Raw genomic sequence first — 12,004 nt, 5'->3', positions numbered from 1 at the left:
AGGACAACACCTAGGACATCAAAATACACAAAGTGTAGAGACATTAAGAAAAAAATATATTTATCCAGGACATGAAGACCTAAGATATACATAGTCCCAGTTCAGCCAGTAACATTCTATGACTAATGTTAACAGTTATTTTTCATTGTGTTGAAAGGTTTTGTATCATCTCTGACCCAACTTTATTTTCTGAAGTATTTTAGGTTTTAAAAAGACCAAAAATTCGAAAAATCATGATGATGATTATTAAAATCAGAACTGCTTATAAATTAAAAGGAAAGAAAATGAATGATTCAGTCTTTTGTTTTGTTTTTCTCTTCAGGTTCACTTAAACGTGCAAAAAGATGACCGACCTCTTGAGAAGTGTTGTCACCATCATTGATGTTTTCTACAAATACACCAGCCAAGATGAGGAATGCGCCACACTGAGCACGGATGAGCTAAAGGAACTTCTGGAGAAAGAGTTTCGGCCAATTCTGAAGGTGAGGACCATGTGCTAGGATTGAGGGCTTCAATGGTTCTGTATATTATTGGTTCTATAACCAAATACTAGTTTAAAATTGCACAGTTCCAGGGATCCTGAGCAAACTCTATGAGCAGTCCTTCTTTGTGACATCAGAAAGTCTGTTGAGACAGTGTTTATTTTTAGAAAAGTGATTTTTCCTCACATTCCTGTGCATTCCCACCATGTGGACCTCTCAGACTTCTTCATGCCCCTAGGCTTCCAATTCTGAAAAAGCAGAAAATAAAATTTGTACTAAGCTTATTAAATGGGAAAGAAAAGGTACAGAGAGGGAAGTCATCTACAGAGTGAGTTGACCAAGTAGACAGATGACTAAACATCAAAAGCAAAAAATATGCATTTTTGAAAGGACTCAGTTGTTAACTAAAAAGTATACATCCTAACAGAATATATTAACATGTAATTTTTAAAATTTATGTAAAACTAAAGCATACCAGGTACTGAACTTGGTTTATTCAACTCGTTTCTGTATGCTATATTTGAGTACCTAGTTTTCTACTTAGGTCCTTGAGCTGTATTCTTAAGAGGATTTCAACAGTTTATGTTCTGTATTACCTTTTCACACCTGCTGGGTCCTGTCAGGCTGCCCTAGCCTAAAGTAATCCTTGACTGGATTAAAAATACCTAATGTCAAATATCTGCAATTCCACAGACCTACCCTCATATTTTAGCTGAGTTTGTGGGCTAGGTTGAACCAAGTCTCCTTTGGTGTGTTGTTCATATACAGAACCCAGATGATCCAGATACAGTGGATGTCATTATGCATATGCTGGATCGAGATCATGACCGAAGATTGGACTTTAATGAGTTTCTTCTGATGGTATTCAAGCTGGCTATGGCCTGCAACAAGGTTCTCAGCAAAGAATACTGCAAGGCTTCAGGGTCAAAGAAGCAGAAGCATGGGAATTGTCACCGACACCCAGAAGAAGAAAGTGAAACAGAAGAAGATGAGGATACATCAGGACAGAAATCAGGTTACAAAAATCTAAGTAGGAGTAAGGGAAAAGAGCATGGTTATGGTTCTAAGGGCTCAAGGAGAACTGTGAAACACAGACATGGGTCCAACTCCTGGAGGCTGGGGATGCAAGACAGTTCATCTAGCTTAGGGAACCAAGAGGAATTTGAGAAAAGGCGCCGTGGGTCTAGCTCTAGTCACTCACAGAGTAGTGGCAAAAAAAGACATGGTTCCACCTCTGGAAAGCTAGAGGAAAGAAGAAACAATTCACATGTTAGCTCCTCTAGGGAATCTGGGGAGGAATCTGAATCTGAATCTGAATCTGAATATAAGAGTGGGGGAAGGAAAGGTCACGGTGGTCTGTCATGTGGAATGGAAGTTAGTGGGCATGAATCTAACTCTACTCAGTCAAGAAGGAGTGGAGGACAACAGCTTCCATCTAGCTCTAAAGGTTCAACAGACAATGGAAGACAAAGCTATGTATGTGGTATTAGCAATTCAAGTGAGTGTGGAGGAACACAAAATGCTTTTAGCTCTTGTCAGGCAGGTAGATTTGGAGGGCAAAGAACTAAATCTAGATGTACTCAGTCAGGTTGTCAATCAGGATATAAGGGAAGACAAAGTCACACATATATCTCAGGAGGTCAATCCTCTGGATATGGTCAATGTAAGCATAGCTCCTGTAGCCAATCTTCTTCTCATAGAAGATATGAATCTATGGCATGTTGTCAACCACAGAATTGTGGAAGACAACAGGAAATAGGATCAAGTCAATCCTCTTGCTATGGCCAATATGGGTCTGGAGCATGTCAGTCTTCTAACTGTAGTCAACAAGGATCTGGTTGCCGTAAATGCTCCAGGAACTCTCATCAAACAAGATGTCCTTCAAATGATTATTCTAAATATGGTGAACATAGGGCTTGCTCTGGACAGTCCTCTGGTATTGGAAAGAATGGGTGTGGCTCAGCTCACACTACCTGTGGACAACATGGGTCTGGCTCAGGTCAGTCCTCTGGCTATGGCCAACAACAGTCCAACGCAGGTCAGTCCTCAGGATTTGGAAAACATGGGTCGGGCTCAGATCACTCCTCTAGACATACAGTAAATAGTTCCCACTCCAGCGACTCAGGAACTGTAGGAAAACAGAACTCTGCATCATCTCAGACTTCTACTCGTAGGCAAAACCAAGAGTCAGATTCAAGTGAAACTAGAACACAAGAAACCAGAAACACTGGAGGCACTAAAAGTGCATGCCTTTCAGGGCCTGCAGAGGGACAATCAGGGACTTGCTATGGCAATGGAAAATCTGCAGAGACACATTTTGGATCCTCCGACACAGGGAGACAAGGATCGACTCAGGGGCAATCAGGGGACGCCAGAAGACACTCTCAGGTAGGCAGAAGTAAATCTTCGCACACTGGATCTCACACCAGTGGAAGAAGGGAAGCAAGTCACAGTGAGGTCAGTGACAGTGAAGGCCAGTCAGGAGTCTCTCATGGACACTCAGGATCCAGTCATGGCCAGGCTAGATCTCAACATGGGCAGTCTGGATCCTCTGTCAGAGGGAGACAGGAGGGATCTCCACAGGCACAATCAGGAGACTCCAGCAGACACTCTCAGTCTGGCCATGGGCAATCTTCACACACGGGATCTGACAGGACTAGAACAGAAGCAAGTCACAGTGCGGTCAGTGACAGTGAAGACCAGTCAGGAGTCTCACATGGACACTCAGGGTCCAGTCATGGCCAGGCTAGATCTCAGCATGGACAGTCTGGATCATCTGTCCGAGGGAGAGAGGGATCTACTCAGGGACAATCAGGGGACTCCAGCAGACACTCTCAGGTAGGCAGAGGACAATCTTCACACACTGGATCTCACACCAGTGGAAGAAGGGAAGCAAGTCACAGTGAGGTCAGTGACAGTGAACACCACTCAGGAGTCTCTCATGGACACTCAGGGTCCAGTCATGGCCAGGCTAGATCTCAACATGGGCAGTCTGGATCCTCTGTCAGAGGGAGACAGGGATCTACTCAGAGACAATCAGGGAGACTCCAGCAGACACTCTCAGTCAGGCCATGGGCAATCTTCACACACGGGATCTGACAGGACTAGAACAGAAGCAAGTCACAGTGAGGTCAGTGACAGTGAAGGCCAGTCAGGAGTCTCTCATGGACACTCAGGATCCAGTCATGGCCAGGCTAGATCTCAACATGGGCAGTCTGGATCCTCTGTCAGAGGGAGACAGGAGGGATCTACACAGGCACAATCCGGAGACTCCAGCAGACACTCTCAGTCTGGCCATGGGCAATCTTCACACACGGGATCTGACAGGACTAGAACAGAAGCAAGTCACAGTGAGGGCAGTGACAGTGAAGACCAGTCAGGAGTCTCACATGGACACTCAGGGTCCAGTCATGGCCAGGCTAGATCTCAGCATGGACAGTCTGGATCCTCTGTCAGAGGGAGACAGGGATCTACTCAGGGACAATCAGGAGACTCCAGCAGACACTCTCAGGTAGGCAGAGGACAATCTTCACACACTGGATCTCACACCAGTGGAAGAAGGGAAGCAAGTCACAGTGAGGTCAGTGACAGTGAACACCACTCAGCAGTCTCTCATGGACACTCAGGGTCCAGTCATGGCCAGGCTAGATCTCAGCATGGGCAGTCTGGATCCTCTGTCAGAGGGAGACAGGAGGGATCTACCCAGGGACAATCAGGACACTCCAGCAGACACTCTCAGTCGGGCCATGGGCAATCTTCACACACGGGATCTGACAGGACTACAAGAGAAGCAAGTCACAGTGAGGTCAGTGACAGTGAAGGCCAGTCAGGAGTCTCTCATGGACACTCAGGATCCAGTCATGGCCAGGCTAGATCTCAACATGGGCAGTCTGGATCCTCTGTCAGAGGGAGACAGGAGGGATCTACACAGGCACAATCCGGAGACTCCAGCAGACACTCTCAGTCTGGCCATGGGCAATCTTCACACACGGGATCTGACAGGACTAGAACAGAAGCAAGTCACAGTGAGGTCAGTGACAGTGAAGACCAGTCAGGAGTCTCACATGGACACTCAGGGTCCAGTCATGGCCAGGCTAGATCTCAGCATGGACAGTCTGGATCCTCTGTCAGAGGGAGACAGGGATCTACTCAGGGACAATCAGGAGACTCCAGCAGACACTCTCAGGTAGGCAGAGGACAATCTTCACACACTGGATCTCACACCAGTGGAAGAAGGGAAGCAAGTCACAGTGAGGTCAGTGACAGTGAAGGCCATTCAGCAGTCTCTCATGGACACTCAGGGTCCAGTCATGGCCAGGCTAGATCTCAGCATGGACAGTCTGGATCCTCTGTCAGAGGGAGACAGGGATCTACTCAGAGACAATCAGGGGACTCCAGCAGACACTCTCAGGTAGGCAGAGGACAATCTTCACACACTGGATCTCACACCAGTGGAAGAAGGGAAGCAAGTCACAGTGAGGTCAGTGACAGTGAAGGCCAGTCAGCAGTCTCTCATGGACACTCAGGGTCCAGTCATGGCCAGGCTAGATCTCAACATGGGCAGTCTGGATCCTCTGTCAGAGGGAGACAGGGATCTACTCAGAGACAATCAGGGGACTCCACCAGACACTCTCAGTCGGGCCATGGGCAATCTTCACACACGGGATCTGACAGGACTACAAGACAAGCAAGTCACAGTGAGGTCAGTGACAGTGAAGGCCAGTCAGCAGTCTCTCATGGACACTCAGGGTCCAGTCATGGCCAGGCTAGATCTCAGCATGGACAGTCTGGATCCTCTGTCAGAGGGAGACAGGGATCTACTCAGGGACAATCAGGAGACTCCAGCAGACACTCTCAGTCGGGCCATGGGCAATCTTCACACACGGGATCTGACAGGACTACAAGAGAAGCAAGTCACAGTGAGGTCAGTGACAGTGAAGGCCAGTCAGCAGTCTCTCATGGACACTCAGGGTCCAGTCATGGCCAGGCTAGATCTCAGCATGGACAGTCTGGATCCTCTGTCAGAGGGAGACAGGAGGGATCTACACAGGCACAAACCAGAGACTCCAGCAGACACTCTCAGTCTGGCCATGGGCAATCTTCACACACAGGATCTGACAGGACTAGAACAGAAGCAAGTCACAGTGAGGTCAGTGACAGTGAAGGCCAGTCAGGAGTCTCTCATGGACACTCAGGATCCAGTCATGGCCAGGCTAGATCTCAACATGGGCAGTCTGGATCCTCTGTCAGAGGGAGACAGGAGGGATCTACACAGGCACAATCCGGAGACTCCAGCAGACACTCTCAGTCTGGCCATGGGCAATCTTCACACACGGGATCTGACAGGACTAGAACAGAAGCAAGTCACAGTGAGGGCAGTGACAGTGAAGACCAGTCAGGAGTCTCACATGGACACTCAGGGTCCAGTCATGGCCAGGCTAGATCTCAGCATGGACAGTCTGGATCCTCTGTCAGAGGGAGACAGGGATCTACTCAGGGACAATCAGGAGACTCCAGCAGACACTCTCAGGTAGGCAGAGGACAATCTTCACACACTGGATCTCACACCAGTGGAAGAAGGGAAGCAAGTCACAGTGAGGTCAGTGACAGTGAAGGCCATTCAGCAGTCTCTCATGGACACTCAGGGTCCAGTCATGGCCAGGCTAGATCTCAGCATGGACAGTCTGGATCCTCTGTCAGAGGGAGACAGGGATCTACTCAGAGACAATCAGGGGACTCCAGCAGACACTCTCAGGTAGGCAGAGGACAATCTTCACACACTGGATCTCACACCAGTGGAAGAAGGGGAAGCAAGTCACAGTGAGGTCAGTGACAGTGAAGGCCAGTCAGCAGTCTCTCATGGACACTCAGGGTCCAGTCATGGCCAGGCTAGATCTCAGCATGGGCAGTCTGGATCCTCTGTCAGAGGGAGACAGGGATCTACTCAGAGACAATCAGGGGACTCCACCAGACACTCTCAGTCGGGCCATGGGCAATCTTCACACACGGGATCTGACAGGACTACAAGAGAAGCAAGTCACAGTGAGGTCAGTGACAGTGAAGGCCAGTCAGCAGTCTCTCATGGACACTCAGGGTCCAGTCATGGCCAGGCTAGATCTCAGCATGGACAGTCTGGATCCTCTGTCAGAGGGAGACAGGGATCTACTCAGGGACAATCAGGAGACTCCAGCAGACACTCTCAGGTAGGCAGAGGACAATCTTCACACACTGGATCTCACACCAGTGGAAGAAGGGAAGCAAGTCACAGTGAGGTCAGTGACAGTGAACACCACTCAGGAGTCTCTCATGGACACTCAGGGTCCAGTCATGGCCAGGCTAGATCTCAACATGGGCAGTCTGGATCCTCTGTCAGAGGGAGACAGGAGGGATCTACACAGGCACAATCCGGAGACTCCAGCAGACACTCTCAGTCTGGCCATGGGCAATCTTCACACACGGGATCTGACAGGACTAGAACAGAAGCAAGTCACAGTGAGGGCAGTGACAGTGAAGACCAGTCAGGAGTCTCACATGGACACTCAGGGTCCAGTCATGGCCAGGCTAGATCTCAGCATGGACAGTCTGGATCCTCTGTCAGAGGGAGACAGGGATCTACTCAGGGACAATCAGGAGACTCCAGCAGACACTCTCAGGTAGGCAGAGGACAATCTTCACACACTGGATCTCACACCAGTGGAAGAAGGGAAGCAAGTCACAGTGAGGTCAGTGACAGTGAAGGCCATTCAGCAGTCTCTCATGGACACTCAGGGTCCAGTCATGGCCAGGCTAGATCTCAGCATGGACAGTCTGGATCCTCTGTCAGAGGGAGACAGGGATCTACTCAGAGACAATCAGGGGACTCCAGCAGACACTCTCAGGTAGGCAGAGGACAATCTTCACACACTGGATCTCACACCAGTGGAAGAAGGGAAGCAAGTCACAGTGAGGTCAGTGACAGTGAACACCACTCAGGAGTCTCTCATGGACACTCAGGGTCCAGTCATGGCCAGGCTAGATCTCAACATGGGCAGTCTGGATCCTCTGTCAGACGGAGACAGGGATCTACTCAGAGACAATCAGGGGACTCCAGCAGACACTCTCAGTCAGGCCATGGGCAATCTTCACACACGGGATCTGACAGGACTAGAACAGAAGCAAGTCACAGTGAGGTCAGTGACAGTGAAGGCCAGTCAGGAGTCTCTCATGGACACTCAGGATCCAGTCATGGCCAGGCTAGATCTCAACATGGGCAGTCTGGATCCTCTGTCAGAGGGAGACAGGAGGGATCTACACAGGCACAATCCGGAGACTCCAGCAGACACTCTCAGTCTGGCCATGGGCAATCTTCACACACGGGATCTGACAGGACTAGAACAGAAGCAAGTCACAGTGAGGGCAGTGACAGTGAAGACCAGTCAGGAGTCTCACATGGACACTCAGGGTCCAGTCATGGCCAGGCTAGATCTCAGCATGGACAGTCTGGATCCTCTGTCAGAGGGAGACAGGGATCTACTCAGGGACAATCAGGAGACTCCAGCAGACACTCTCAGGTAGGCAGAGGACAATCTTCACACACTGGATCTCACACCAGTGGAAGAAGGGAAGCAAGTCACAGTGAGGTCAGTGACAGTGAAGACCACTCAGGAGTCTCTCATGGACACTCAGGGTCCAGTCATGGCCAGGCTAGATCTCAGCATGGGCAGTCTGGATCCTCTGTCAGAGGGAGACAGGAGGGATCTACCCAGGGACAATCAGGAGACTCCAGCAGACACTCTCAGTCGGGCCATGGGCAATCTTCACACACGGGATCTGACAGGACTACAAGAGAAGCAAGTCACAGTGAGGTCAGTGACAGTGAAGGCCAGTCAGGAGTCTCTCATGGACACTCAGGATCCAGTCATGGCCAGGCTAGATCTCAACATGGGCAGTCTGGATCCTCTGTCAGAGGGAGACAGGAGGGATCTACACAGGCACAATCCGGAGACTCCAGCAGACACTCTCAGTCTGGCCATGGGCAATCTTCACACACGGGATCTGACAGGACTAGAACAGAAGCAAGTCACAGTGAGGTCAGTGACAGTGAAGACCAGTCAGGAGTCTCACATGGACACTCAGGGTCCAGTCATGGCCAGGCTAGATCTCAGCATGGACAGTCTGGATCCTCTGTCAGAGGGAGACAGGGATCTACTCAGGGACAATCAGGAGACTCCAGCAGACACTCTCAGGTAGGCAGAGGACAATCTTCACACACTGGATCTCACACCAGTGGAAGAAGGGAAGCAAGTCACAGTGAGGTCAGTGACAGTGAAGGCCATTCAGCAGTCTCTCATGGACACTCAGGGTCCAGTCATGGCCAGGCTAGATCTCAGCATGGACAGTCTGGATCCTCTGTCAGAGGGAGACAGGGATCTACTCAGAGACAATCAGGGGACTCCAGCAGACACTCTCAGGTAGGCAGAGGACAATCTTCACACACTGGATCTCACACCAGTGGAAGAAGGGAAGCAAGTCACAGTGAGGTCAGTGACAGTGAAGGCCAGTCAGCAGTCTCTCATGGACACTCAGGGTCCAGTCATGGCCAGGCTAGATCTCAACATGGGCAGTCTGGATCCTCTGTCAGACGGAGACAGGGATCTACTCAGAGACAATCAGGGGACTCCAGCAGACACTCTCAGTCGGGCCATGGGCAATCTTCACACACGGGATCTGACAGGACTGCAAGACAAGCAAGTCACAGTGAGGTCAGTGACAGTGAAGGCCATTCAGCAGTCTCTCATGGACACTCAGGGTCCAGTCATGGCCAGGCTAGATCTCAGCATGGACAGTCTGGATCCTCTGTCAGACAGAGACAGGGATCTACTCAGAGACAATCAGGGGACTCCAGCAGACACTCTCAGGGAGGCAGAGGGCAATCTTCACACACTGGATCTCACACCAGTGGAAGAAGGGAAGCAAGTCACAGTGAGGTCAGTGACAGTGAACACCACTCAGGAGTCTCTCATGGACACTCAGGGTCCAGTCATGGCCAGGCTAGATCTCAACATGGGCAGTCTGGATCCTCTGTCAGAGGGAGACAGGAGGGATCTACCCAGGGACAATCAGGACACTCCAGCAGACACTCTCAGTCGGGCCATGGGCAATCTTCACACACGGGATCTGACAGGACTACAAGAGAAGCAAGTCACAGTGAGGTCAGTGACAGTGAAGGCCAGTCAGCAGTCTCTCATGGACACTCAGGGTCCAGTCATGGCCAGGCTAGATCTCAACATGGGACAGTCCGGATCCTCTGTCAGAGGGAGACAGGGATCTACACAGGCACAATCCGGAGACTCCAGCAGACACTCTCAGTCTGGCCATGGGCAATCTTCACACACGGGATCTGACAGGACTAGAACAGAAGCAAGTCACAGTGAGGGCAGTGACAGTGAAGACCAGTCAGGAGTCTCACATGGACACTCAGGGTCCAGTCATGGCCAGGCTAGATCTCAGCATGGACAGTCTGGATCCTCTGTCAGAGGGAGACAGGGATCTACTCAGGGACAATCAGGAGACTCCAGCAGACACTCTCAGGTAGGCAGAGGACAATCTTCACACACTGGATCTCACACCAGTGGAAGAAGGGAAGCAAGTCACAGTGAGGTCAGTGACAGTGAAGGCCAGTCAGCAGTCTCTCATGGACACTCAGGGTCCAGTCATGGCCAGGCTAGATCTCAGCATGGACAGTCTGGATCCTCTGTCAGAGGGAGACAGGAGGGATCTACACAGGCACAATCCGGAGACTCCAGCAGACACTCTCAGTCTGGCCATGGGCAATCTTCACACACGGGATCTGACAGGACTAGAACAGAAGCAAGTCACAGTGAGGGCAGTGACAGTGAAGACCAGTCAGGAGTCTCACATGGACACTCAGGGTCCAGTCATGGCCAGGCTAGATCTCAGCATGGACAGTCTGGATCCTCTGTCAGAGGGAGACAGGGATCTACTCAGGGACAATCAGGAGACTCCAGCAGACACTCTCAGGTAGGCAGAGGACAATCTTCACACACTGGATCTCACACCAGTGGAAGAAGGGAAGCAAGTCACAGTGAGGTCAGTGACAGTGAAGGCCAGTCAGCAGTCTCTCATGGACACTCAGGGTCCAGTCATGGCCAGGCTAGATCTCAGCATGGACAGTCTGGATCCTCTGTCAGAGGGAGACAGGGATCTACTCAGAGACAATCAGGGGACTCCAGCAGACACTCTCAGGTAGGCAGAGGACAATCTTCACACACTGGATCTCACACCAGTGGAAGAAGGGAAGCAAGTCACAGTGAGGTCAGTGACAGTGAACACCACTCAGGAGTCTCTCATGGACACTCAGGGTCCAGTCATGGCCAGGCTAGATCTCAACATGGGCAGTCTGGATCCTCTGTCAGAGGGAGACAGGGATCTACCCAGGGACAATCCGGAGACTCCAGCAGACACTCTCAGTCGGGCCATGGGCAATCTTCACACACGGGATCTGACAGGACTACAAGAGAAGCAAGTCACAGTGAGGTCAGTGACAGTGAAGGCCAGTCAGCAGTCTCTCATGGACACTCAGGGTCCAGTCATGGCCAGGCTAGATCTCAACAAGGACAGTCTGGATCCTCTGTCAGAGGGAGACAGGGATCTACCCAGAGACAATCAGGAGACTCCAGCAGACACTCTCAGTCGGGCCATGGGCAATCTTCACACACGGGATCTGACAGGACTACAAGAGAAGCAAGTCACAGTGAGGTCAGTGACAGTGAAGGCCAGTCAGCAGTCTCTCATGGACACTCAGGGTCCAGTCATGGCCAGGCTAGATCTCAGCATGGACAGTCTGGATCCTCTGTCAGAGGGAGACAGGGATCTACTCAGAGACAATCAGGGGACTCCAGCAGACACTCTCAGGTAGGCAGAGGACAATCTTCACACACTGGATCTCACACCAGTGGGAGAAGGGAAGCAAGTCACAGTGAGGTCAGTGACAGTGAACACCACTCAGGAGTCTCTCATGGACACTCAGGGTCCAGTCATGGCCAGGCTAGATCTCACCATGGGCAGTCTGGATCCTCTGTCAGAGGGAGACAGGAGGGATCTACCCAGGGACAATCAGGACACTCCAGCAGACACTCTCAGTCGGGCCATGGGCAATCTTCACACACGGGATCTGACAGGACTACAAGAGAAGCCAGTCACAGTGAGGTCAGTGACAGTGAAGGCCATTCAGCAGTCTCTCATGGACACTCAGGATCCAGTCATGGCCAGGCTAGATCTCAACATGGGCAGTCTGGATCCTCTGTCAGAGGGAGAGAGGGGTCTACACAGGGTCCATCGGAAGATTCCAGAAGAAACTCTCAGTGTGGCATTGGGCAATCCTCACAGAGAGGATCTGAGAGGAGTAGGAGCCAAACAACTTATAGTGAGGGTAGTGACAGTGAAGGGCATTTTGCAGTTGCAGACAGATACTCAGCATCCAGTGATACCATACGGAATCAGTCAACCAGCTATCGTCACCA

The 12,004-nt window shown here is 50.9% G+C and overlaps 1 protein-coding gene across 1 annotated transcript; it reads left to right on the top strand.

The window, feature by feature from the left end:
• The first annotated feature begins 344 nt into the window (after positions 1-344).
• FLG2 (filaggrin 2) lies at positions 345-7,139 on the top strand. Its single transcript, XM_045816954.1, is given in 5 exon segments — positions 345-482; positions 1,251-3,518; positions 3,520-6,294; positions 6,296-6,685; positions 6,801-7,139. Coding segments are annotated over 5 exon segments (5,910 nt in total).
• Positions 7,140-12,004: the final 4,865 nt, after the last annotated feature.

This window comes from Phyllostomus hastatus, unplaced genomic scaffold (genome assembly GCF_019186645.2).
Source record: "Phyllostomus hastatus isolate PE091 unplaced genomic scaffold, TTU_PhHast_1.1 phas_scaffold_216, whole genome shotgun sequence".
In the NCBI taxonomy this organism is placed as follows: Eukaryota; Metazoa; Chordata; class Mammalia; order Chiroptera; family Phyllostomidae; genus Phyllostomus; species Phyllostomus hastatus.
The sequence above is the reverse complement of the archived record's forward strand: the minus strand, read 5'-3'. Positions and strand labels throughout refer to the sequence as shown.